Source organism: Tiliqua scincoides, chromosome 3 (assembly GCF_035046505.1).
Source record: "Tiliqua scincoides isolate rTilSci1 chromosome 3, rTilSci1.hap2, whole genome shotgun sequence".
NCBI classification, from domain to species: domain Eukaryota; kingdom Metazoa; phylum Chordata; class Lepidosauria; order Squamata; family Scincidae; genus Tiliqua; species Tiliqua scincoides.
In genome coordinates, this window is record NC_089823.1 from 180,485,244 (window position 1) to 180,509,821 (window position 24,578).

Sequence of the window (24,578 nt, forward strand, 5' to 3'; positions counted from 1 at the left end):
AAAAGTGGTAGCAGCCAAATGAGATCAGGCTAAGGGATGACAGAGCTAGCAGACCGTCATTATGCTAAAGGTCAGAATAATATAAATCTGTTTGCAAGCAAAACCAAATTATGATGAAGAATAAGGGAGCTGCAAAATAGAAGTAAAGGAGATTAAGGTCGCAGTTATATAACTGTGCAATCCTGTGCATGTCTGTTCAGAAGAAAACTCCACCGAGTTCACTGAGATTTACTCCCAGGTCAGTGAGAATAGGATTGCAGCCTGTATGTCCTTGAAACCTTAATTAGGCCATTAGAAAAGGTAAAAATAAAGCGCAACAACAACAACAACAACAACAGTATTTATATACCGCTTTTCAACAAAAAGTTCACAAAGCGGTTTACAGAGAAAATCAAATATCTAATGGCTCCCTGTCCCAAAAGGGCTCACAATCTAAAAAGATGCAAAAGAATACCAGCAGACAGCCACTAGAACAGACAGTGCTGGGGTGAGGTGGGCCAGTTACTCTCCCCCTGCTAAATAAAAGAGGAGCACCCACTTGAAAAAGTGCCTCTTAACCAGTTAGCAGGATCCCACATACACACACTTCTAGCAGTTTGCATTTGAAATAAAGAAAAACTTGTCGTATTTGAATATTCATATCAAGGATGCCTGCCTGAACCAGCACTCATTCCTGTTATTCCTTGTTACCCATTTATTCTATCAATACCCATCTTCTGCTAATTTGAAATCCAGATTGGTGTTCTTTCTTTTGATTAAATTACAATACATAAACACAATTTCTTCTACAATACATTATGACCAATTTAAAATATACACCAAGATTGGCAGTGTATTAGTTAACAAACTGTGGACTGCATGGTGCCTTAATATTCATTCACGTGCATTTACCTGCATGTCCACTGGAGATGAAAAGCATCTCAGAGATTTAACTTCAAGAAGCCTTGAGGAAGAAGGTGAATCCTGAAGAATGACAACGATAGGAACACATGCCAAACATTTTAACAAGCCCCCACCCATGAATCATAGGAAGGAGACAAAAAACATTATTTGTCATTAAAAGCCTGCTCCTGCCAGCTTTTCCATAGGGCCATTTAGCAAATATGAGAGAACTAGGAAAACTAGAAGAAGGCAGGTGAAGATGTCATTCATTCAGTATCAGCACTAGATTGCTGCCTCCCTCCCCAGCATCACCTGATGGTGCATTGGGCACTATGACTGCCACTAATACTGAGGATTCAGGAGTCGACCTGGCCAGGTGAGCCCTCTGGTGGGTATTGTCCCTTGGCCAGTGCATGATCTACCAACCTCTGTACAGCCCTACATCTATTTTCCTTCAGCTGTACTGTCTCCTCCTTCCTCCTCCATCATTTAACACCAGCTGCCCTGTGAGGGCGAAGGTGCAAAGGCCCTCAGTTGCCTGCTTCGATTCCGCGGGACTGACCCTTCCTCCTGCCACTCTTCACAAGGCCATTTAACATCAGCTGTCTTGTGAGGGAGAGACCTGACTTGATTGAATTTGGATTTCATTTGTTTAAAGTTTAAACTTAATGTGGTTCTTGATGAGTGGGTTCCTTAGTGTTTGGAAGCCATTTGGGGACCAAGCTTGAAAACAATAGAAATCTATGAACAAATAAAATGAAACAGGCAAAAATATAAATGAAACCAGGACAGTGTTTTACCAGCAACAAGGACTGTCCCAGTACATAATAGAGAAATTGTTCAGTAGACAAAAGGGGCAGCTGGAGCATATATATGTACCAGACTGGAAATCAATCTAGTCTAGCCATATAATAAGAAACAGGATTATAATAAACTAATAAATAAACTACTACTAAGCATTGTACATTGTGTTCACGGTTTCTTTATATACATAGATCTGACTTCTGTCAAAGCAGCTCCACACTTTATATGCTATTTTGTTAGCAATTATGTTAGCTGGGAGTATGCAAGTGTTACACCAGTTATTCCTGAAGCACGTGTGTGAAATGTGGCTTATATATACCCATAAGTATCTATATATGCATTGGGGCATTAAACGAAAGTGTTCACGGATTTTTACAGGCAGATCTGGAGGTCTGGCAGGCATAATCAGGGTAGTCAGGTCTGTGAACATACAGAAGATACTGAAGAACATACATAAATCATTCATTCTTCTGGTGTTTGCTGTAGGAAACACCAGGCTAACACTGATGTACCCAAAGCAAGCACAATCGGCATTTAACATGTCAGTTGCTTTTGCATTCCTGGACAAAAGGCACCATACCTCCTCCTAAATCATGCAAAATTTTGGGAAGAGCAAATAATCAAATCAGAAATACCGTTGCTTTTCCCCCTACTTTTATAACTGAGCAAATATGTGAAAAGAATATACCTGCCAACAGTTTTCCTGACACAGAGCCTCTCACAAGGAAAAGGTGGCAACTTTTAATATAAGGCAGGTCAATGCTTCCCTTATTTCTTGCATCTGCTGTGACCCAGCGGCGTAGCTAGAGGGGTGCAAAATGCTCTTTCACAGTGCCCAACCGTGCCATGTAGGCAAACCCTCCCCCTTGCCACCAGAGCCAGTGAGAGTGGTGAAGATAATGTGGAGGAGATGCTTCCATGTTGTTTTCACTGCCCTGACTGGCTCAGGTGGCAAGGGGGAGGGGCCACTTACCCAGCATCATCTGGCACTGTGAAAGACCTAGCATTTTGCACCCCTCTAGCTATGCTGCTGCTGTGAACCACTGTTACATCACCATTGTTTCTAATCTTTTAATTCTTCTCTGTCTTCTCTGTTTTAATTCTGTGCTGTTCTTTCTTTAAAATGGGACATGCAAAATACCTTGGTGTGAAAGAATCTTTAATGAAATGTACTTTTTAACATCCCAGTTACACACACACAAAGAGAGAGAGAGAGAAAGAGAGAATTTGGCAAATCCATTTTGCTTACTGACTTTGAAGCATCACTATCACAAAACTGGGAGTTTGACTTCCCAGTGAAAAAGCTTGAAGGGTCCTTTACAGGAAATCGCTACTTAAAAGATAAGGAAACCCCACCAGCTTCTCTGTTTTCTTCACAAATATTTCCAGAGTGAGGTCAGTAAGGCAAACCATTTCCCTCCAGTGTGCACTGCGTGCTCTCTGTTCTCTAGCCAGTGAGATGAGAACAAGTTCACCAAGAGTTTAATTAGTAAATAGTACTAGATTAAGACACAGAAAGAGAGAGACAGAGCAGCCGCCCTCTTACTTCCACTTCTTTTTAGTGAGGGTCTTGAAAGACTGTGAAAATGTTTCTTAAGGGACTTGGCAAGAAAACAGGGTTAATGTTTCCTAGTCCCAGTCCAGCTCTAGAAGTGAACAGAGAGGGTGGGGATGCATATTCTTTCACCTACTGAAAATAATGTCATGCAGATAGACAACATCAGCATCCATATGGGCATCTGGTGCGCAGTTCAGTTGTCAGTGCAGCTATTTGTGCAACCAGAACAGGCTGTAAACCCATCCCAGAATCAGCTTTCCTACTGACTAACAGCACCGCTGTCTTGCTTGGATTGAGTTGCAACTTGATAACTTACATCCAGCCCTTTATGGCTGCCAGGCAAGAATTCAAGACCTCCACAGCCTTGCTGGTGTCAGATCAAAATGAGACATTGAGGGCTGTGGGGCTGACTGATAGCTCCACGTCTCCCCCTGCCAGCTTCACCGTCCTCCTTATTTGGCTCCTAAATCCATTTGAAACAAAGCAGGAAATGAGAAGCATGCCAGGACCACCCCAATGCACTTTGCATTTCCTCATTTGTTTAAAGAGCCCACATGGAGGCAAAAGTAAGTAAGTAAGAGGTCAGTAAGACACCGGCTCTGTCTGTTGGGTGGGGGGGGGGTGGGGAGGTGGCAGACATTTGTTCACCCCTCCCTTGAGTCCCAGTCTTGTGTCCAGTGCAATGAGGCTCATCCCCATCATGGATGGTCTTGCCATTGTTTGGGTGTCATTACTAGAGGTGATTGAAAATGGTGTTATTTACCTTATTCAGAAGTAAGCCCATTGTGCTCAGTAAGACTTACTGGAAACAAGCATCTCTATTACCATATTTATGACACCTCTTTCCAAGCCTCCAGACAAACTCTCCTAGTAATTTCATATAGGTGTTGAATAGCATGGTGGACAAGTTGGAACCCATAAGCCAATCATGAAAGAGTCAAGGAGCAATCAGATAGCTTTACAGTTTGGAACCTGCCCAACATAATAAGAGCAGAGCCCATAAAATTGTGCCCATCAGCTCCATCCCCATCAAGCAATCCATGTTTGTCTTCCTCCACCATTACTTTAACCGTTTCCCAAATTGCTTCATTGCCTGTAGCACTCCAGAAAACCAGAGAGCTAGGACTGTTATCAGTTGAAAAGGATGTTTAGGAGCAGGCAGCTGACGAAGATGCTTAGGAGACAATTTCTCCGTTCCAGAGGTTGACCAAATCATCAGCGAGAGCATTAGTCATAACACCAGGAGAATTTCCCAGAGCAGTTGGGAATTCTTTTGGATCCATCAGAGGGTGAACCTAATCCTATTAGGTTGCCCATCTCTTCTGCAATGGGAGCTTCTCCATACCCCAAAATGAGCCAAGAGCATTGACTTGGTTTGCTGTCACCTAGCCAGGCCTGATTGACAACATGGTGCTGTTAAATCATTGTATTAAATGTGTGATCCCTGATTCTCTGGACTCGCTGGGTAGGAAAAAGCCTAATTAGTGCCTTTCCCCTAATGGCATTTGAGCAGTAGCCGAGGAGTAAAACAAGAACTGTGAATTATTGCAAACAACAATTATTGCAAACAACTGAAAAACGCTCAGTTTGGGGGGGGCAGGAACTCATGAAAAGGCTCCTGTCCCCTCAAAAAATTTAAAGAGCAAAACTTATTCACAGCTCTATTTAAAATATCCCACTATACTGAACATTATAACCACTTGTTATCTGAGGACCTTCTTAAGTTTGCATCCAGCTCTGGGAAGCTCACAACATGAATTTAGTGGAGAGAGGGAAGTATTAATTCATTTGAAGATAAATCTTTGCTCCCATATGTGCCTTTTTGCAGTGTTTTGGGCTGCCTGGAAATGGATCAGCGAAGGGCAAAGGAGGCAAAGGTGTGTGTGACCTGTGCCTCTTGCAACTTTTGACCCTATGAAAATGTAGAATAGAGCTTGGATTTCAGCCATTCCTACTCTAGAGCAGGGGTGCCCAAACCCCGGCCCTGGGGCCACATGCGGCCCTTGAGGCCTCTCAGTTCAGCCCTCAGGGAGCCCCCCCCAGTCTCCAATGAGCCTCTGGCCCTCCAGAGATTTGTTGGAGCCCACACTGGCCCGACACAACTGCTCTCAGCATGAGGGCGACTGTTTGACCTCTTGTGTGAGCTGTGGGATGAGGGCTTCCTCCACTGCTTGCTGTTTCATGTCAGTGATGCAGCAGCAAGGAAAGGCCAACCTTGCTTTGTGTAAGGCCTTTTATAGGTCTTGAGTTATTGCAAGACCTTCATTCATTCATTCATATAAGTTCATCTTTAATATATTCATTTATGTAAACTTATGTAAATTTATTCAAATTTTAAATGTAAAATTTTTCCCCGGCCCCCAACACAGTGTCAGAGAGATGATGTGGCCCTCCTGCCAAAAACTTTGGACACCCCTGCTCTAGAGCAAGGCCATTCGATATGCAGTACTTGAGTAAGTTTGAGTAAGTTAAGCGGTCACTAGTCCCCAGAATATTGTAAAGAACCAGTAGAGGATGAAAATGGTGTGAATTCATTTTGTGTATTTATACCCTGCTTTTCAGGATAATTTCCTCTCAAGGCAGTTGACAACCGGATCCTGTAAGGCAGGCTTCTTTCAGTAACTGCAGATGTGTCCTAGAGAAAAAGATAACTGTCTTGGAATACGTCCCAGCTTCTAGGATCCTACATCCAAGCCATTGGTTACTTGCTACTGTGTCCAGCTAGGAGTTCAGGAAGCTCTTTTGTGAATGTGACTGGCATGAAAAAGCACCCAGTCTTGAGATGAGGTCTAGTAGTCTGAGAGCATAATATAGTAAAGATCTATTCCATGGCACATTTAGTATGGAGTACATGGTTGGGTTTCATGGGGTTCATGGACCTCTATAGTGGGTAGATATCATGGTTATGCTTTCTCATGTCTTCCTCTTATCTGTGGTGAGGATGGCTGCTGTCACAAGAAAAACAATTCAGTGGAACCTATTGTCTTAAGCAGGTTCAGAAGCCCAAGCATGACTGTATGTAAGTCATATTGTTGGTCCTTTCGGCTCTGTATTGTTGACATTGTCAGGGCTGTCCGAGATGAGGGACCTTTTCCAGATCTACTTGATGTCAGGGATTAAAACTGGGACCTTCTGCATGCAAAGCATGTGCTCTACCATGTAGTTATGGCACTTTCCCTCCACATGATTTGTAGCTGAATTCCAGCATCAGACATTCACAGGAATACGCAAAGATGCTGTTGTGATGCTTCAGTGTTTTTCATTCATCCTTTCTGGCTATGTAGACAAAAAGCTATTACTATCCACAAAATGTGATACTCTTCCACCAAGAGAAACTCAGCTTGTATCACGAGTTCGTGATGAAAACTGTACTGTTTTCATTGACAAGATTTAACTTGGGCATTTGCAGATATATCTTTCTGTGTTTCAAACAGGGTACATTGTCTAGTCAATCTCTTAGTGGTGAACATTTTATTTTTTTTACAGCCTACAAGAACATCCTCAGAAAGTATTTATTCCAGGCCTGGCTCTAGTATACCTGGCTCACCAGGGCATTCAATCTATGTAAGTATACTTTTTGTATTACTCATATTTATTGTTGATAACTGCCTTCATGAAGAATTTGCAACCAAGATTTTCCAAGTTGCCAGTAAGATTGTGGACTTGTTCTCCATTACTCACACTTTTACTAGGCATGTGCAAAAATCTCAACCAGAAATACTTGCCTTGTTAGGATTTCATTTTCCAGATTATTGATCCAGTGTTCAGGCATTACCGAATATAATATACCCAAATAGTTTGCACAAAATTATAGCTATTGGATTCCCATCTGTCCTGTGGCAAACAATTGGAAAGAAAGAAGGCTTGGAGGCTTCTTTTTTATTTGTGGATGGCAGCTGAAACCAAGTGTGCATGAAGAGATTTGTACAGGGGCCATCACACTTCAATACCCAGGTCTTCCACCTTAAATTGCTCTGCTTCACATTTTGTTTGGTATTTTTTGTAATTAATGTGGCAGGAACAAATGACTCTAAATAGTTGTCAACATACACCAGGCCTAATTAGCTGTGTTCCGGTAGAATCACTGTGGTTTAGGGTTTTGGGACATTTTTAGTTCATGTTTTTACTAGTTTATTGTGTGTTCACTGTTGCTAGAATGAGCCCAGGGGACACCACTGGACTAGGCTAACTCCTACCTTGCATGTACCAAATCTTCAGTGTGGAATGCATCAAAGTGCATTAAGCATGAGAGATGGGGGTCTCATGTAGCCTGGGGATTGCCCAAAGGGGAGCATGTGGCTGGTGACTTGAGCAACCAGCATATTCCAGGCCATACCCTAAGACCCCCAAGACAGGGAGGAGGGGATGTCTTTAAGTATAGTATACTGAGACTGGATCAAAGATGAAGTGACAGCAATTCAGTGTCACTTTGTTTGCTTAGCCTGTTTTGAAGGTCAGGTGGGAAAGGAGGAGGCAGAGCAATCACAGAGCACCCTTTCACCCTTATCACCACCAGTGGTGCCACCTCCTTCTTTCCTACCTGGCTGTTCAATGCAAGCAGACTAAACACACTGGGAGAAGAGGAACCTCTTCTACTCTCAGAATGCTCTGTCTGGCCTGTGCTGAAAAAGCACCAAGCAGGTAAAAGTGAAGCAGTGGCAGCAGCCTGATTCTGCTGTCATCACTCTCCTTGAAGAGATTTTAACCAGTTCTCAGCAGCCACCTGCTTTCTCCTCCAGCCCTGCTGCTGTGACTGCTTGGTTATAGCAGCAGCACTGGAGAAGAGATGAGCTGCCACTGCTCTAATCTTCATATGTATTCTCAGAAAATGAAAAGAGAATCAGGGTGCAAGGTGAAGTACAGGTGCAACCTATTTATCCACGGATTTTTTATCTGCAAATTTGTCTCAACTTGAATGGGGTGGGGGGGACTGAAAGTCACACACACCTTTGCCTCCTTTGCCCTGCGCTGATCCATTTCCAGGCAGCCCAAAACACTGCAAAAAGGCTCCACCTGGCACAGACAGGGAAATAGCCCTGGAGCCCTGGAAGAGGTTCCCCTTGCAAAGAACAGTAACACTCTTGGAGCCCCTGAACCAGCAAAGAGGGGGGTGGAAAACCCTGTGTAACCAGAACATGTGCAGCAAGGTGGAGTGCGCACTCTCTCTCTCTCTCTCACTCACTCACACACACAGGGGCAGGTGCGGTAGCAACAGAGGGGATTGCTTTAAAAAACCCGGGGAGTGTTTGCCGAATTTCTCCCCACCACCACCACCACTGAGATGCTGCAGGCTCTCCTGCTCCAGCCGCAAGCCTTCCCAGCAAGCAAAGCATGAGATTTAGGCTACAATCCGATCCACACTTTCCTGAGGGTAAGCCCCATTGACTACAATGGGGCTTACTTCTGAGTAGAAACACATAGGACTGGACTCTTAAAAGCTCAGCATCCCACCTGTGAAAGGGGAAAGAGGGGGAGGTGAAGGAGCGGAGGGGAGGGGATTGATAACAGCTGCCTTAGTTTCCTTCCAGCCCCAAGTGTCAGGCTGCAGCAAATTTGCGTAACTCTATGGAATTTAGCACAACGTGTTTTTTGTTAATCGCGCAGCGTCATGGTCATGGAACAGTCACGGAACGGAATTTACACGGATAAATAGGCTCCACCTGTAGTTGACTGGTAGGGGGGCAGCAGGCCAGGGGAAGTGGTAAACCAACACAGTGTGAAGGGCACCCCTACTGTTTGGCATCTCCTCCAGCCTACAGCTCAGAGTTCATATGTGGACCAAACCTGACCCTGTCTGTGTTGGTAGCCCCTAGCTGTTTCTAGAACTGTGCTTCCATACCAGTTGACACCTGGATTTATTTAGTTATTTATTTACTTACTTTATTTTTATCCTGCCTTTCTCAGCAAAGGGACCCAAGTGGATTTTCAGTCTAAGAACATAAGAACAGTCCCACTGGATCAGGCCATAGGCCCATCTAGTCCAGCTTCCTGTATCTCACAACGGCCCACCAAATGCCCCAGGGAGCACACCAGAAAACAAGAGACTTGCATCCTGGTGCCTTCCCTTGCATCTGGCATTCTGATACATAGCCCATTTCTAAAATCAGGAGGTTGCACATACACATCATGGCTTGTAACCTGTAATGGATTTTTCCTCCAGAAACTTGTCCAATCCCCTTTTAAAGGCATCCAGGCCAGATGCCGTCTCCACATCCTGCGGCAAGGAGTTCCGCAGACCAACCACACGCTGAGTAAAGAAATATTTTCTTTTGTCTGCCCTAACCCTCCCAACACTCAATTTTAGTGGATGTCCCCTGGTTCTGGTGTTATGTGAGAGTGTAAAGAGCATCACTCTATCCGCTTTATCCTTCCCTTGCATAATTTTGTATGTCTCAATCATGTCCCCCCTCAGGCGTCTCTTTTCTAGGCTGAAGAGGCCCAAACGCCGTAGCCTTTCCTCATAAGGAAGGTGCCCCAGCCCAGTAATCATCTTAGTCGCTCTCTTTTGCACCTTTTCCACTATGTCCTTTTTGAGATGTGGCGACCAGAAATTGACACAATAATGTAGAAGGTTGTGGTGTGGTAGAACTCAGTGGCATTCCTATTTGAGATTACTCATTAACCTCTTTGCCCCCACCTTTATGTAGATATAATCAGAGCCGTAAAAGGATAGGCTTTTCCAAAGAGTGTTTTGGAGAGGTAAGTGGTTATTGCAACACATGAAAATACTCTAGTGTTGCCATATTATTGCTTGGAGATGGGCCCTGTTTTTCCAACAGCTTGAAGCCCTCGTTGCTTTTTGAAGTACCATCTTCTCGCAAAGACCTGGCAACCTATCAATAGGATTTTGATAATTAAAGCATTAAAAAGGTACCACGTTACATATTACACAGGATTCATTGTAAAAAATGCATATGAAAAGGCCGGGGATGAAATTTTTCCTTAAAACATATACTTGATTGTGTCAGAAAGGATGATAAAGGCTATTTAGCTTTTACTCCTTAATACTGTGACAATCAGAACATTCATTTTTGAACTGGAGCAGAGATCAGGTATATCTGGCGTTGATGACCCTAATAGTGGGTGACATATTCCACTTTATAGAACAGTTATATAAGGAGGTGCCAGACTTCTTTAAGTAAAGCCATAAACCTGCTTGCAATATTGTCATGCCCCCGGATTACCTAAAGAGTCATCCATGCAGAGTCATGAATGCTACCTGGAGTTTCATTATGCCTACATCCGCAGCTGATATCAGCTCTGCCATATGGCATTTTCAGCAAACTGACCCATGGATCTTCTCAAGTGCAGAAATAACTAGGCATTCAGAAAAAAGGTGTTCATTAGGCATCCAGTAAAGTCAGTGAAGGGTTTTCTGTTCACATCAGCTGGGGCAGGTACTTGAAGTGGACTTTTGTATGAACTGTTGGTTTCAAACCCAGAGCATCACCCTGGAGTGAAGCCAGAGTGTTGGCATGGGTCAGTTTCGGACCTTGGGCAGGCTTGGGAATGTCAACTGCTGGTTACTTGGTGTAGCCTTTAATCTGCAGCACCAGGTAATCTCTGTATATGATTACTATGCACAAGGGAGTAATTAAAATGTCTTCTTTTAGCAACACAGGCTTAAAAATGTCCAGACATGCATGCTCTGCTTTGAACAAGAATGGCTTTAAAAAAAAAAAAGCTAACAGTTGCACCAGTTCATTTTGGTTAGAGCTGGAAGATTCTAAAACAGGCTTCAGGAAGATGTAGTTTAGTTTAATTGAATACTCACATAAATTTAGCAGCCAGCATTAAGAAGCATTTATTAGTGCAAAGGAGATAATATAGTAATGCAAACAGAAAAAGGAACTATATTTTTAATGATAGCTCCTTTTCATAGTAAAATTCAGTATAACTCACTGAAAACATTTACAGCACACTCTTATACATGTTTACCTGGAAGTAAGTACAACTGTGTTGTGTGGGGATTCCTCCCAGGAAAGTGTGCATAGGATTTCAGCCTTAGTCAGATGTTTTCCAAATGTTTTATATGACACCAGCCATCTAATCCCTCCCCCATTCTCCCCAAATCATAAGGCACAGGACCCAGGTGTTTCATTTTTTGTGAACAGGCAATATGACTGAAGTAGGCTTACAGTGGTTGGCCAGTTTAAGATGAAGTGTAAGCGTTTGGCTGAAATCTGAATACTGCAATTTAATTTATTGTTCATAAACCTCAATAGGCTGAAATGAGACCAGTCATTCTAATTAATGACTTGCTGGAGCTTTGTTAGCTTCCTGCTTAGCTTCATGATCTGTGTTGTTAGTTTTTGAACATAAACATGACATGGAGGAGTCAGAACATTACAGGAGCTATAGAAGGAGTTGCCCTGTACTTAGACTACCTTGAGAAGACAGAGATGGGACCCGGGACCGTATGCTGTATATGTAAATCACATGCTTTGCAACTGGCCCATGCAAGGCCAATCCCCAAATGGCAAGATGATGTCTAAACTTCATCTCCTCCTATATGCTGCACTTTAATTAGCGGGTGCCGCTTCCCACAAGGCTCTTGTGATTATCAGTGGTACCATTTTATAATTTCCATCTGTGTGTCAAGTAGGTCAAAGCACAAAATAAATCTCACTATGGGGTTTTCTCTTCCAGCAAAGCTCAGTTTCACTGGTTTTGAATACACAGACTTGTTTTGATTAGGGAGGATTTTTTTAATTGTCTAGGGTAGAGTCCTCTTCATTTCAGGAGATTGAAACTGATTATACAGTCTTCTTGTTAGGGTGCTGGTGGTTTGTTTTGGAACTTTTAGCTTTATATTTTAATAAATTTTGATTGGGTATTTTTGGGGGGGGCCATTTCTTAACTAAATGTATACTTCTTTGAATTCTTGGAGATGAGTGGGTTGGAAATATAATTAGAATGCAGTAATAATTGTTCTGTCATCACGTGCTACCCCAACTCTTGTCTCTGAGCCAGGCATTGGCGGGGTGTATGGTGCTGGTGGGAGAATGAAATCCAAAGAAGGAAGTTACTTTTCAAAGGTTACCCACTGAGTTACTGGCAGAGCTGGATTTAGACTCTTAACAAACTAGGACTGATGTATTGCCAAGTTCAGGCCCTGTTGGAGCAAAAGAAAAGAAACATGTTCTACTCTGTTAAAGAAGCTATTGAAAGCTGAATAAAATAGTGATTGATTTCAGGGCCGGCCTTAGGAGCTGCGGGACCCAATGCAAAACATTTTTGCTGGGCTTCCTGCTCCCGTCATTCACCAGGATGAGCAGCATCACCAAGGCACTTGGTAGCAGCATCTCTGCTAACTGCTTTTGGGGGTGGGTGGGGGGAATTGAAGCCAATTGGACCCAGTGGTGGGCAGAAGGGAGGGTCGTCCAGTAGCAATGCTACACTTGCTGCATTCTTCTTGCGACACCTTGGCATGGAAGATTCCGTGCCAGAGTATCAGCTACTGAGCAAGGTGCCAGTTGTGGCTGCAAGCTCTCTGCTTGCTGCCCCACTGTGTGGACCCTCCTTGTGTGGGACCCTATTTAGCCAAATTGCCCTAAGGCCGGCCCTGGTGGCTTTTTTCAAACAGACTGGCAAACAGGATTTTCTCTAAGTCTGTTGCACAAAGCAAAACCCCTCAAAAATGAATTGCATACAGCAGAATCTGCAAGTTTGTGTGTGTGTTAATTTGTCTTCTGTCTTTGACCTTCAGGCAAAAGTAGACAATGAGATCCTTGATTATAAGGATTTAGCAGCCATTCCCAAAGTCAAGGCCATTTATGACATTGAGCGTCCAGACCTAATTACATATGAGCCTTTCTACACTTCCGCCTACGAGGAGAGACAGGAGAGGCAGAGTCTTGGAGAGGTAATGAATTGGGGAGTCACCCATTCTCTTCTTATATGCACTGTTGTTACAGGTCAGCCTGGCTTCTGTCCTCTTTATAACCCACACCTCTTTCAATGTTGCTCTTGCTGTTTTTTTCAGAAATGCTTTGCCTCTCTCTAGCCTTGAAAGAATGTTGGTGTTCTTTGCAGCATGAGATCTGCTATGCTGTTGCTGCTGCAAAAAAAACAAGCATGCTTTTCCTCTGTGTTTCTCACCCTGTAATTCCCACCTGCAGCTAAAAGAGAAATTGCCTTTTCTCACTGTATAGTTTGCAGCTCCGTTTTCCTCATAGTTTCATGGAAGCTACCAAGTGCATGTACGAAGCAAGTGCAGGGATGTGAAGCACCAGTAGAATATCCAAGTTCCTGAGCTTTTCACAGCAAAAAAGGGACCAGAATTAATTAGAAGAGGAACACAGTGTTGAAGGAACATTGATACCTACCCATGGTTGACATTGAAACAGGAAGAATACAGAATGACTTGTTGCATGGCATACATTTCAAAGTGTTCAGAGACTATCGTGACTCTGGATGAGCAAGATACAGGATGAGCAAGATGAGCCACAAAAACCTGCTTTCTGCAACCTAATCTCTTGTTTGATGAGTGCTTCTTAATGGTCACCACACTGCAGAACCATCAAAATATCCTGATGGCAAACATATTCAGATGCCATAAGCATGACAAGCATCTCCATGTTTGCATTGCATACATTGTCAGGGTTCACTGCATTAATGGAGGCACTGCCCAAAATTCAGACAAAACATGGCTTGCACATGTTGAATTAAAGAATGATATGGGACAAGTTGCTCTCCCAGTTAAAACATTCAGAGAATGCTGGTAGGTTGAACTTCTCTTTTGTTGCATGGAGTACTTCAGTTTCAGAGTACCATTCTTCATATAATCCCTGAACCCTTTGAGAAGCAATCCTACCCCATTTCAGGATATGTGCAGATGTTAGGCTAGTCTTTGCTTGATTACACTTGAGCTATGTCAAAACCATCCTCCTGCTAGTAACAGTTGATCCTTGGTGATTTAGGGGGACCTGAGCATCTCCAAAGGCTCCCTAAATGAACTGCTTTCCTGCAGATAGTGCAGACTGTGTACGTACCTAGCATATGTGAGTTGTGTCTTGTAAAATAGTCTTTGTTTGTAGATCCCTTTAGGAACTCTGGCCTGCAACAATGTTTGAGGCTAAAATGATCTACATTAGCCTTGTAGAAATGAGATAAGCAAAGAAAGTAATGCAAATTGCAGAGCAATCTGTCTAGCAGAATATAGGAGAACCCTGTGCCCATTCTCATCATTTCTTTTTCATTACATTTATATTTCCTGGCTTCTGTTATGTTTGTTGACGACTGTGTTCCAAGCAAATTGCCACCACAAACTTGAGCACGGATGTTGTAAAACTGGGAGTGGATGCCAGAGCTATGCCTGTATGAAGATATCTGAAGGGGATTCATAGGTTTATTCCAGGGATATAAGTCCTATAAAGAAAATGTGAACACAGACTGGCTACGAGGCTGACAAAATGCTACAAACTGATGTATGTGTTAGTCCTCCAGCACACTCTTTTAAAAACCTAAGCTGTTTTATGAGTGAGTTGAGACTAGAGAAGTAATGGGGGAGGGAGAGGAGTTTAACTCCATGTTTGCTAGATATTCTACTCTAATACCAAAGATGCATAGTAATATATTAGAGAAGGCACTTGGTTGAGTGGGTGTTTGGAAATCTGGGTCCTCTTCCCAGTTCTGCCATCAAAACAAATGGGTGACCTTTCACAAGTAATTTCCTTTTTCTATATCTGTATCCTCCCTTTACACATATCTGTTGAGAATATTGAAACGTGAGATGCTTCTAAAATCAGTGGTTCTCAAACTTTTAGCACCGGGACTCACTTTTTAAAAAGAGAAACTGTCAGGTACCACCAGAAGTGATGTCATGACTGGAAGCGTCATCGTCAAGCAGGAAAATTTTTAACCAAGCTAGGCTGCAATCCTGCCCACACTTACCCAGGAGTAAGTCCCATTTACTATCATTGTTAAAAACATATACAGAGTAGCCTGTTAAAAGTACAGATCTATAACATTTCCCCAAATGCAGTCACATACCATGGAAGTATCAAGTCTAATATATTAAAAATAAAATATTGAAATGAATGAAATTGGCTCGTGATCCACCTGGTGGATCCCGATTCACAGTTTGGGAAACACTGTACTAAATATTACTTTGTACATTGCATGGCGTAATAGATCTGTTGGTGGACAGGTGGCATCACAGTCCATGTTGACACTAGGATCTGAAGTAAGGATCAGATCTAGGGGTTTTGAGATAAAAAAAAATGTAGCATCAGTACAAGCCAGGCTAACAAATAAATAGGATTGTATACAAAGTCTTCTGCACATAACCGTTCAAGATTAGGGAAGTAGAGTTAATAATCTGGAATGAAGCAATGTGTGTGGGTATATTTTAGATTCTATTCACAGGTCTTTTGCATCGTGATTAGCAGCTTCCTTATGACAAATATGTCACTGGCCTTGACATACCTCAGTTTCCTTTGGTTAAAAGTAGTTGAACCTGTATTGGCAACCTTCAGTCTCGAAAGACTATGGTATCGCGCTCTGAAAGGTGGTTCTGGCACAGCGTCTAGTGTGGCTGAAAAGGCCAATCTGGGAGTGACAATCCCTTCCACACCGGGAGCAAGTGCAGTCTGTCCCTGGTCTGTCTCCCTGGCTATGGGCCTTCCTTCTTTGCCTCTTAGCCTCAGACTGTTGGCAAAGTGTCTCTTCAAACTGGGAAAGGCCATGCTGCACAGCCTGCCTCCAAGCGGGCCGCTCAGAGGCCAGGGTTTCCCACTTGTTGAGGTCCATCCCTAAGGCCTTCAGATCCCTCTTGCAGATGTCCTTGTATCGCAGCTGTGGTCTACCTGTAGGGCGCTTTCCTTGCACGAGTTCTCCGTAGAGGAGATCCTTTGGGATCCGGCCATCATCCATTCTCACGACATGGCCAAGCCAACGCAGGCGTCTCTGTTTCAGCAGTGAATACATGCTAGGGATTCCAGCACGTTCCAGGACTGTGTTGTTTGGAACTTTGTCCTGCCAGGTGATGCCGAGGATGCGTCGGAGGCAGCGCATGTGGAAAGCGCTCAGTTTCCTCTCCTGTTGTGAGCGAAGAGTCCATGACTCGCTGCAGTACAGAAGTGTACTCAGGACGCAAGCTCTGTAGACCTGGATCTTGGTATGTTCCGTCAGCTTCTTGTTGGACCAGACTCTCTTTGTGAGTCTGGAAAACGTGGTAGCTGCTTTACCGATGCGCTTGTTTAGCTTGGTATCGAGAGAAAGAGTGTCGGAGATTGTTGAGCCAAGGTACACAAAGTCATGGACAACCTCCAGTTCATGCTCAGAGATTGTAATGCAGGGAGGTGAGTCCACATCCTGAACCATGACCTGTGTTTTCTTCAGGCTGATTGTCAGTCCAAAATCTTGGCAGGCCTTGCTAAAACGATCCATGAGCTGCTGGAGATCTTTGGCAGAGTGGGTAGTGACAGCTGCATCGTCGGCAAAGAGGAAGTCACGCAGACATTTCAGCTGGACTTTGGATTTTGCTCTCAGTCTGGAGAGGTTGAAGAGCCCTCATTAATTAGGATCACAGAAGGGGAAAGGATCAGGCTTTAAACCATTGGTCTCCAAACTGGAGTCCACTGCACTCTGAAAAAGTCCTCCCCGTTCCGACCAGTGCTTGCCATTCCACTGTGCTACCACTTCGTTTTCCTCCCAGTCTGGGCACAGGGATGCTCTGGAGAGTCATGTCTATTGCCCAGTGTCCCATCAGGTTTTGCAGCTGGAAGTCCAGGCAGATGTGACTGCCCAGAGCATCCCTGTGCCCAAATCAGGAGCAGAACAAAGCAGCAGCATAGGGGAACAGAGAGGGTGGTCTCTTGCCAAACAGTGGATTCAGCCCATGGGCCGTAGTTTGGTGAGAGCTGCTTTAAACCATATTCTTTACTATTTGTCAAGGGAAAGAAGATCTTGCTGACACACGTGAAAACTGTTTTTTTGCTGTTGATTTGCAGCTATTGGAAGAAAGTTATCTGAATCAGGACCATAATGGGGGCAAGAGTTTTAGCACCCTGTCCCTCCTGTGGTTCAGACTGGGGGAGCAGTAGTAGTTCTGATCCAGCTGATGTTTACCAAAGAAAATAGAAGCACATCAGGGCTAGTGACAGGCTTTAGAAATAAGGTACATAATCTCCAGATGAGAGAACAGTACAGATGATTGTGGCCTGTGGTGATAAAAACAAGACAAGTCTAGCCTGACTTGACAAGGCTGGCCCAAGACCTTCTGATGCCTGTGACTGCCTGCCAAATGCTGCCCCCTCCCTTACAATGATGTATCAGCCTCTGCTGCTCCCTCTCATGAAGGTTCTAGCTCAGCACTTTCCTCCTCTCCCATTTCCTCTTCCTCTCTGCCCCTCTTCAGTCTAGGGAATAGAAAAAGAAAGAAGAGCAGCTGAGGCAAATTGGCAGACAGAGAGGGGTGCCCCCAACCAGTCTGCTGCGACATTGATGGACTAGCCATAATCTGGGCTCTAATGTAGTGCAAAAGAAGTCCATATTATTCTGGAATAAAATTATCATTCTTTATTGAGGAAGATGCCCAGTTATCAGAACCAACATTGGTTTTCCAGGCATATAAGAAAGAATGGTTTGGGCTGATCTTGTCCTTCTGGAAACTGTAGATAACTCTGGGAAGTAAGAAAGCATTTTCTCTTGCAATTGATTCTGCTGTGTTCAGTCTTTTTCCCTTTATCCCATTCTGTACATGAAGTTTAGACAACTAATTTACAAGGTGCTAAGTTGTTTGTGCTAGATCAGAGTTTCTCAAAATCAGGGGCGGGGGCAGGGAGGAGGCAGTGACACGCTCCCCAGGATTGCAAAGCTCGGGGCTACAGGGACTGGGATGCACTCACCAGTCCCTGCAGCAGCCATCCTGGGGTGCAGGGAGCCCTGCGCGAGCGTCTGCAGGGCTCCTCAGACTTCTAAAAGTGAAAGTGGAGCGGTCACACTTCACTTCCACAGAACCAGAAGTGGAGCAAGATCGCTCCCCTTTCACTTTTAGAAGGCTGGGGAGCCCTGCAGATGCCCTGCAGATTCTTCCCCCAGCCCTGCTGCTTCCCTCCCCTTCCCTGCAAGGACTTACTGTGGTTTTCAAACTCCCAGAGAGTTTGAAAACCGCAACTTTAACGGATAAGCTGGTAGCTGAGAAGGCAAATGCATGGAGCCCTATGGAAAGTGCAACTGAGCCATATTGTGCACTTGCACGTGCCCAGGCAAACTTGCCTTAGTCCATCAGAAAGGGCAGGCTGAAAGGAATCCAACGACACCAGAATGGTCCCGATTTGATGAACGCAACACCCAAAAAACACCAGTGAAGGAAGTCCCTCCTTCCAAGCTGATGAATGTATTGAGCCCTATGAAAAGTGTCACTAAGATACATATTTGTGTTTACTCATGAGTAAGCAAACCTGCCTCGTGGTTAGGTCAGGCAAAGAGGAATGTAAGGCCACCAGAATAGTCCCAATCTGATGAAAGTGCAGCTCAACAAATGCTCCAGAAGGCGCCCCCCCCCCAAAAAAGAATAAAACTGAGGCTTCAACTGGTGAATTCTTTTTCTTTTTTAGACTTGTAAAGCTAGGTGGATAATGAAATGTTTTAAATATAAGAACTTAGACTGGGCACTGGGTAGGGCTGAAAATCTTACTGATTTTTTTGCAGGGGGGGGTGTTATTACAGGCAGGCTACAGAGAAAATTCACTTGGTGGAACAGGGCTGACTTCTTATTTATTTGTTTTACTTTAATTTAATTATTTATAATTATTTATTTTAATTTACTTGATGTTGTCACCTCCGACCATGACATCACTTCCAGTGGGTCCTGGACAGTTGTCATTCTAAAAAGTGGGTCCTGGTGCTAAAAATTTGAGAACCACTGTGGTAGATCATAACATTACTTAGCAATGTTATATAGCAGTCTTTCTCCTCCTTGAGGAACTTCAGTTGCTAATTGAGGTATAAACAGCTGGCTCTGTGCTGTAATCCAGCCATGTCAGCCTTCTCTGAAATAAAGGACCTGTCAGAAGATATGTAAAGCAACAGACCAGCGGGGAAATTGGTTCATTTCTAAGCTCCAAAGCCGCTTTATTGTCTATTCTTGCTGTGGTTTATGGAGTGGAATCTCCTAGGGCAGTGTTGCACAACGTTTGTTCTCCGCCGTACCACTTCACATGGTCCATCTATTCAAAATACCACTGGAAGTAACAGGTGATAATATCATCGTCAGTTACTTCCAGATTGAGAGACCAGATATGATGTGACAAACATCAGTAAGAAGTTCAGGGTGGACAGAAGGGTTTTTCTGAGCCCAGAAAAGCATGTTTTAGAGCTCTGTCCATCAAACTTAGCCTCCTACTGTTGTTTGTTGTGTTACATTCCTGGTCTTGCTGCCAGGCGACAGGTGTCCAGGGTTCCCACGGGTATCATCAGACACCACCTCAAGTACCGCTTGGTGGTACCTGTACCACTGGTTGAGAAACACTGTCTTAGGGCAATTAGTAACGTTGTTTGTACATACAGGTCTAGCTGTACAGAGCATTTTTCAGGGATTGGGTGCACTTACTCAACTCTTCGATTCTCTACACAGGATGTATCTGTCCTTTGTCCATGCTGATTCACTGACTGTTTGCCCTTGAAGATGGAGAAGATCTGGGGTCAACATGGGTCATACACGCAAGGGAAAGATAAAATTCAGTGCTAGAAATTGAATTGTTGCCCATTCATTTTGGAGGGATCTTTCCTGTAGTTGTGTAAGCATAGATATGTGTGCGCACACACTTTCATAATACTCTGCATTCTTAAGGCCAGTTCTAACAATGTGCAGTATAATATCCAGGAAAGATTAGATTCACCCAAGTTGTGCACACAGATTGAATTTAGGTAACAATACACAGCTTAGGGCGCAATCCTAACCATCTTTTTAGCACTGGCATAGCTATGCCAGTGGGGCATGTGCTGCATCCTGCAGTCGGGGTGGCAATCATGGAGTCTTCCTCAAGGTAAGGCAATGTTTATTCCCTTACCTTGGAGTTGCATTGCCCTTATGTCAGTGCTGGAAAGTTGGTTAGGATTGTGGCCACAGTTAGCTTTACAGCACTGGGAAGGAAGGCAGTCAGCATTATGCTTGACACACTAAGGGCACAATCCTAACCAACTTTCCAGCTCCAAGGTAAGGGACCAAACATTCTGTTACCTTGAGGAGGCCTCTGTGACTACCACCCAACTACAGGATGAACCCAAGCCCCATTGGTACAGCTGTGTCAGTGCTGGAAAACTGGTTAGGATTTGGCCCTAACTTTTATAAAGTGTACAGTCAGTGATATATCGGGCAAGTCTCACAACAGCTACCTTTAGGGCTTACTATGGAAAACATTTTCACACAGTGCCACCTAGTGGAGGCTAACCAGCAACGCTTCTGGTTCAGAACAACGCACGAAGCCAAGGAATGAATGTAGAGAATCTGATTTCTCAGTGAATCAAAACTTTTGATTAAATCTGTTAATTAACAGATCTGTTAACATTAATTAAATCTGTTAGGGAAAGGTTTTATAGCTGTGGCATATGAGCGTCATTTCATGTATTTCATTTATTTAACTGAGGCTTTCCTGCTTGTAAACTCCCCACAGCTTTCCTTTCTCCATAGCTTTCCAAGGAACAAGGGAGATCAGAGCTCTTGGCTGCCTGCGCTTTTAGTGTATGACTGTGTTCTGTTCCGTCATTATTCACCTTTTACCTTTAAGTGTCTTTAGCCATCTGCTGCTTCTGCCTCTCTCACCCTTGCTTTTGCAGGGCAATACCTAATTTTTAAACTGACTGCTGCTGTGTAATTGCTAGGGCCACCCAATCAGCAACAAAGCACATTCTCAGTGGAGCTGATTCAAGTTTTGCTTGTGCCAAGTCTGTAGATTCCAGACAAGAAAAGGTACCTTGTGATTTAAACAATAATCCTTTGCTCCCCCAGTGTTATCCAGTAATTTATTTATTTTACTGGTAACGTGGTATTAATTACAACAGTTTGTGTTTGAATTCTGAACCAAATACATATTTATATAGATGTGCAACTCAGGTTTCTCCCTTTTGAGTGATTCTATGGATGGATATTCTCTCCCTTCCCCTTGCCTTCATGTTCACTTTTTCCTGTCTCTGTTTCATGATAAAGTGAACGGCACCAGCCATTCAACTGGTTATGTTGACTCTGACTCATGGTATCACACGTAAAGCTTTGATGTTAACTGGAGTTCTGCATGATCTCCTTTTTTTCAAAGGCCATTGAGTAGAGGCTCCGAAGTGGGTACCATGACACATTCACGGGGTGCTGCATAGCCTCTTCCCAGCTGACATAGTGCGCTGTTCTCATGAGATTTTGCATGTCGGCCCAGCGAGCTGGAAAAAAGAGGCTACATGGTGCCATGCAGCACCCCTGTGAGTGCGAAGGGTGCCAAGTCCCTGGTGAGTTTGGGAACCACTGCCATAGAGCATTACTTCTGAGTCTCTGAGTAACTATGTGGTGACAAGTCTTGATGAAACAAGTCGGGAGTTCTGTACAGTTTTGACTCAGGGTGACACCAATGATGGTTGAAGTGGAGGCCTAATTCCCTCCTTTTCCTGTCCCCTTTTTTCTTCTGTCCCCTAACCATTTAAAAAAAAAAAGAGCAAGAAGAAGGGAAAGGAACCACTAAAGTCACACTCTTCTTAACTCCTGGGCATGAAGGAGGTGGGGAGAGGCAGTGTGATCCTGTTTTTATCACTTTCACAGAAGGAAGCAATCAGAACAGGATAATTTTGCCTCCTCCTTTCTCCAGCACTACCATTGTGATTGCTTGCAGTGGCTGAGCTGGAGGAAGAGATGGGTTGCTGCTGCTCTGTTCCTTCTCTCATTCACTCTCTGAAAGTGCAGAGAGCTTTAGAACATGGGCTGAAGCAGCTGGGTGGGCAGCAGGCAGACATGATATGCAGGGCATCCCAAATGGGTCCACCAACTCCTTGAAGCTGCCACCTCAGTCCACCTCATGGCTGGGCCACCATGGGCAGTGGAGGTTTAGCTAATTCAGCTGGGCCAATATTCAGGTTTAGGAAGTGCCTTTCTGACCACTGCTGAAAGGACTATGTGCTATCCTCTTTTCCCCTGCCCTCTTCTCAGTCTCTTTTGCCAGTGGAAAACCCACTGCAATTGATGCACCTTGAACTAGTGCCACAGCCTTACTGGGTTCTTCTCAGAATGCTGCTCTCAAATCTGAAGGCTTATTTTCATCCAATAGAAAAGCGTTGCACTCTCTGCTCTTGTACTTACATACAGAACTGTGGGTTTAGCACACTATGAGTTCTTCTGGGTTTGGTGTGAATTACACTTGTAAACACATGGAGAACCGAGATGCAGTCATGAAACAGGGCTATATTTCTCTAGCTACAAACCCTGACAGTTTTGTTCTTGAAACTTTCAATGCCAGACATTGACCATGACAAATGGATCACTCACTCAAGACCTGACAAATAATGTGCCTAGGATCAAACTTCAGGATATTTGTGGAAGACTTGATTTTTACTAGATTCCACCTTGCCTTTTCCTTGGTAGCATGGTGCTACCCAAGTGCACCTGAGGTTATTGATTTTTAGGCTTTGTTTTGCTTTACTTTCTGTTAAAAACTTTCCAGAATTTGCACAAAGAATGATGAACCCAAACTTTCCTTGACAGACTCAGAGTTCAAGATATGGCAGTTCACCTGTGCACGATGAAAGTGTAAGTTGGAAAAAAGGTGCAACATTCATACAAGTCTTTGGTAGTAACATATAAACCTAAAGTGGACATGAAAGGAAATTAGTTGTTATGATGCTTGACTGCCAGTCACTGACTTATCTCTGCCTATTTTGCAAGTGAGAATTGTTGGACAAATCCTGAATATGTTTGATTTTTATATTGTAGGAACATTTTAAGGGGAGGTTATTGGAAACTAGCACTTCTATTTCAGGGCTAATTCACATGACCAAACTGGCATGGGTTGATCTGGGATGGCTTTGTGATTGTTTTGTAACAAGATTTGCTATGCCACTATGTAACCTCAGAGACTGGATTGAATAATAGAGCACTGGACATGGGGTGGGTAGCCATAGGTGCTGTTCCACACGCAACGGGTGACCTCAGTTCATGGAGAAACTGTTTTACAGTATTGTGCTGAAGCATTGCACAGGAAAGGTGAAACTTCATCCAGAACATGATATTCTGCTTGTATAAGTGATTGTACAGACAGAACCATGAGAACTACCTGTTGCTTGCATTGTTCTGCAATCTTTGGAGGAAGTGCTTGTGAAATGGCATTGGTAGCGATTTTCCTTCACAGTTCTTTTGAATCCAGTCCATGACCTGAGCACCTATGTGGTTGTGTGGTGCAGCGAATATACCATCCTTTGCCACAAATACAGCCTATCCCAGATACATTCAAGAGCTCCTGTACAGTGTTGGACTTGGATGTGGATTCAAATCCTTGTTTTACTATACAGATTATAAAGTGGCTGTGATCATTATTTCTTAGCCTGACTTGTGTAAGTGGGTGATGGTTACTGAAATGGGCTCTTGAAGAAAGGCTGCCCCCAAACATAATTAATTTTCTTATCCCACATCTTCACTCTGAAATGACCATTCATAATTTAAATCGGCACCAAATAAAAATGCATGTTGTTAACATGTTGTAAAGAGATCCTCACATATGACATTGTTTTCAAAAAGGGATGGTAACTTTTCCGGCTTGTTTCTTTACCTAGAAATGTTATCTCTCCTGCTTTAGGATTAGATGAGGGCTCAAGGGGAGCAAGGTTCACCAGACTCAGCCATGAAACTTGTTCCAGGCCTCATCATGTGTCATATATGGGAACAGTCTAAAAAGTAGAATTTGTTGTGGTACTCAAACCCTGAGCCAAAGAAATATCTGCACATTAATTTCTTGTTTTAAAAGGTTTTTGCAGAACTACTGTAACTGTCAAATTAATAATGCTTGTGATTGTCGTCTTTCCAGCTAATGTTATAATTAGTACCATAATCAGCTGTTAAAGTTCGCTTGTGCAGAATATTTGCTTAAATTAAGCACTCATCCTTTTTGTGGCCTGAAATTTGAGGAGTTCCCTAGATCCAGGGGCCAGTGTGACCGACATCCCTATATTTAGCTGGCCCCAAGAATTTGTTCATGTTTTCACTTCCATAATAGACTTGAAAATATTATTACTAGGGCACGTGCAGCAAATCAAGAGCAAAGTCTTATATATAACTTTCATTCTTCAATATCTTGCAGTCTCCAAGGACACTCTCTCCAACCCCATCTGCAGAAGTAAGTTCGATGAAACTCTTGAC

General features: G+C 43.6%; 1 protein-coding gene across 14 annotated transcripts in view; it reads left to right on the forward strand.

Annotated features, from left to right (window-relative positions):
- Positions 1-24,578, forward strand: part of ABLIM1 (actin binding LIM protein 1) — a 174,889-nt gene that overhangs the window by 100,140 nt on the left and 50,171 nt on the right. For all 14 annotated transcript variants that reach the window (XM_066620051.1, XM_066620045.1, XM_066620043.1 and 11 more), the window contains 4 exons: positions 6,731-6,808; positions 12,954-13,109; positions 22,932-22,976; positions 24,520-24,555. In XM_066620051.1, the coding sequence (XP_066476148.1) occupies positions 6,731-6,808; positions 12,954-13,109; positions 22,932-22,976; positions 24,520-24,555 (315 nt within the window). The remainder of the gene's footprint in view (positions 1-6,730; positions 6,809-12,953; positions 13,110-22,931; positions 22,977-24,519; positions 24,556-24,578) is intronic.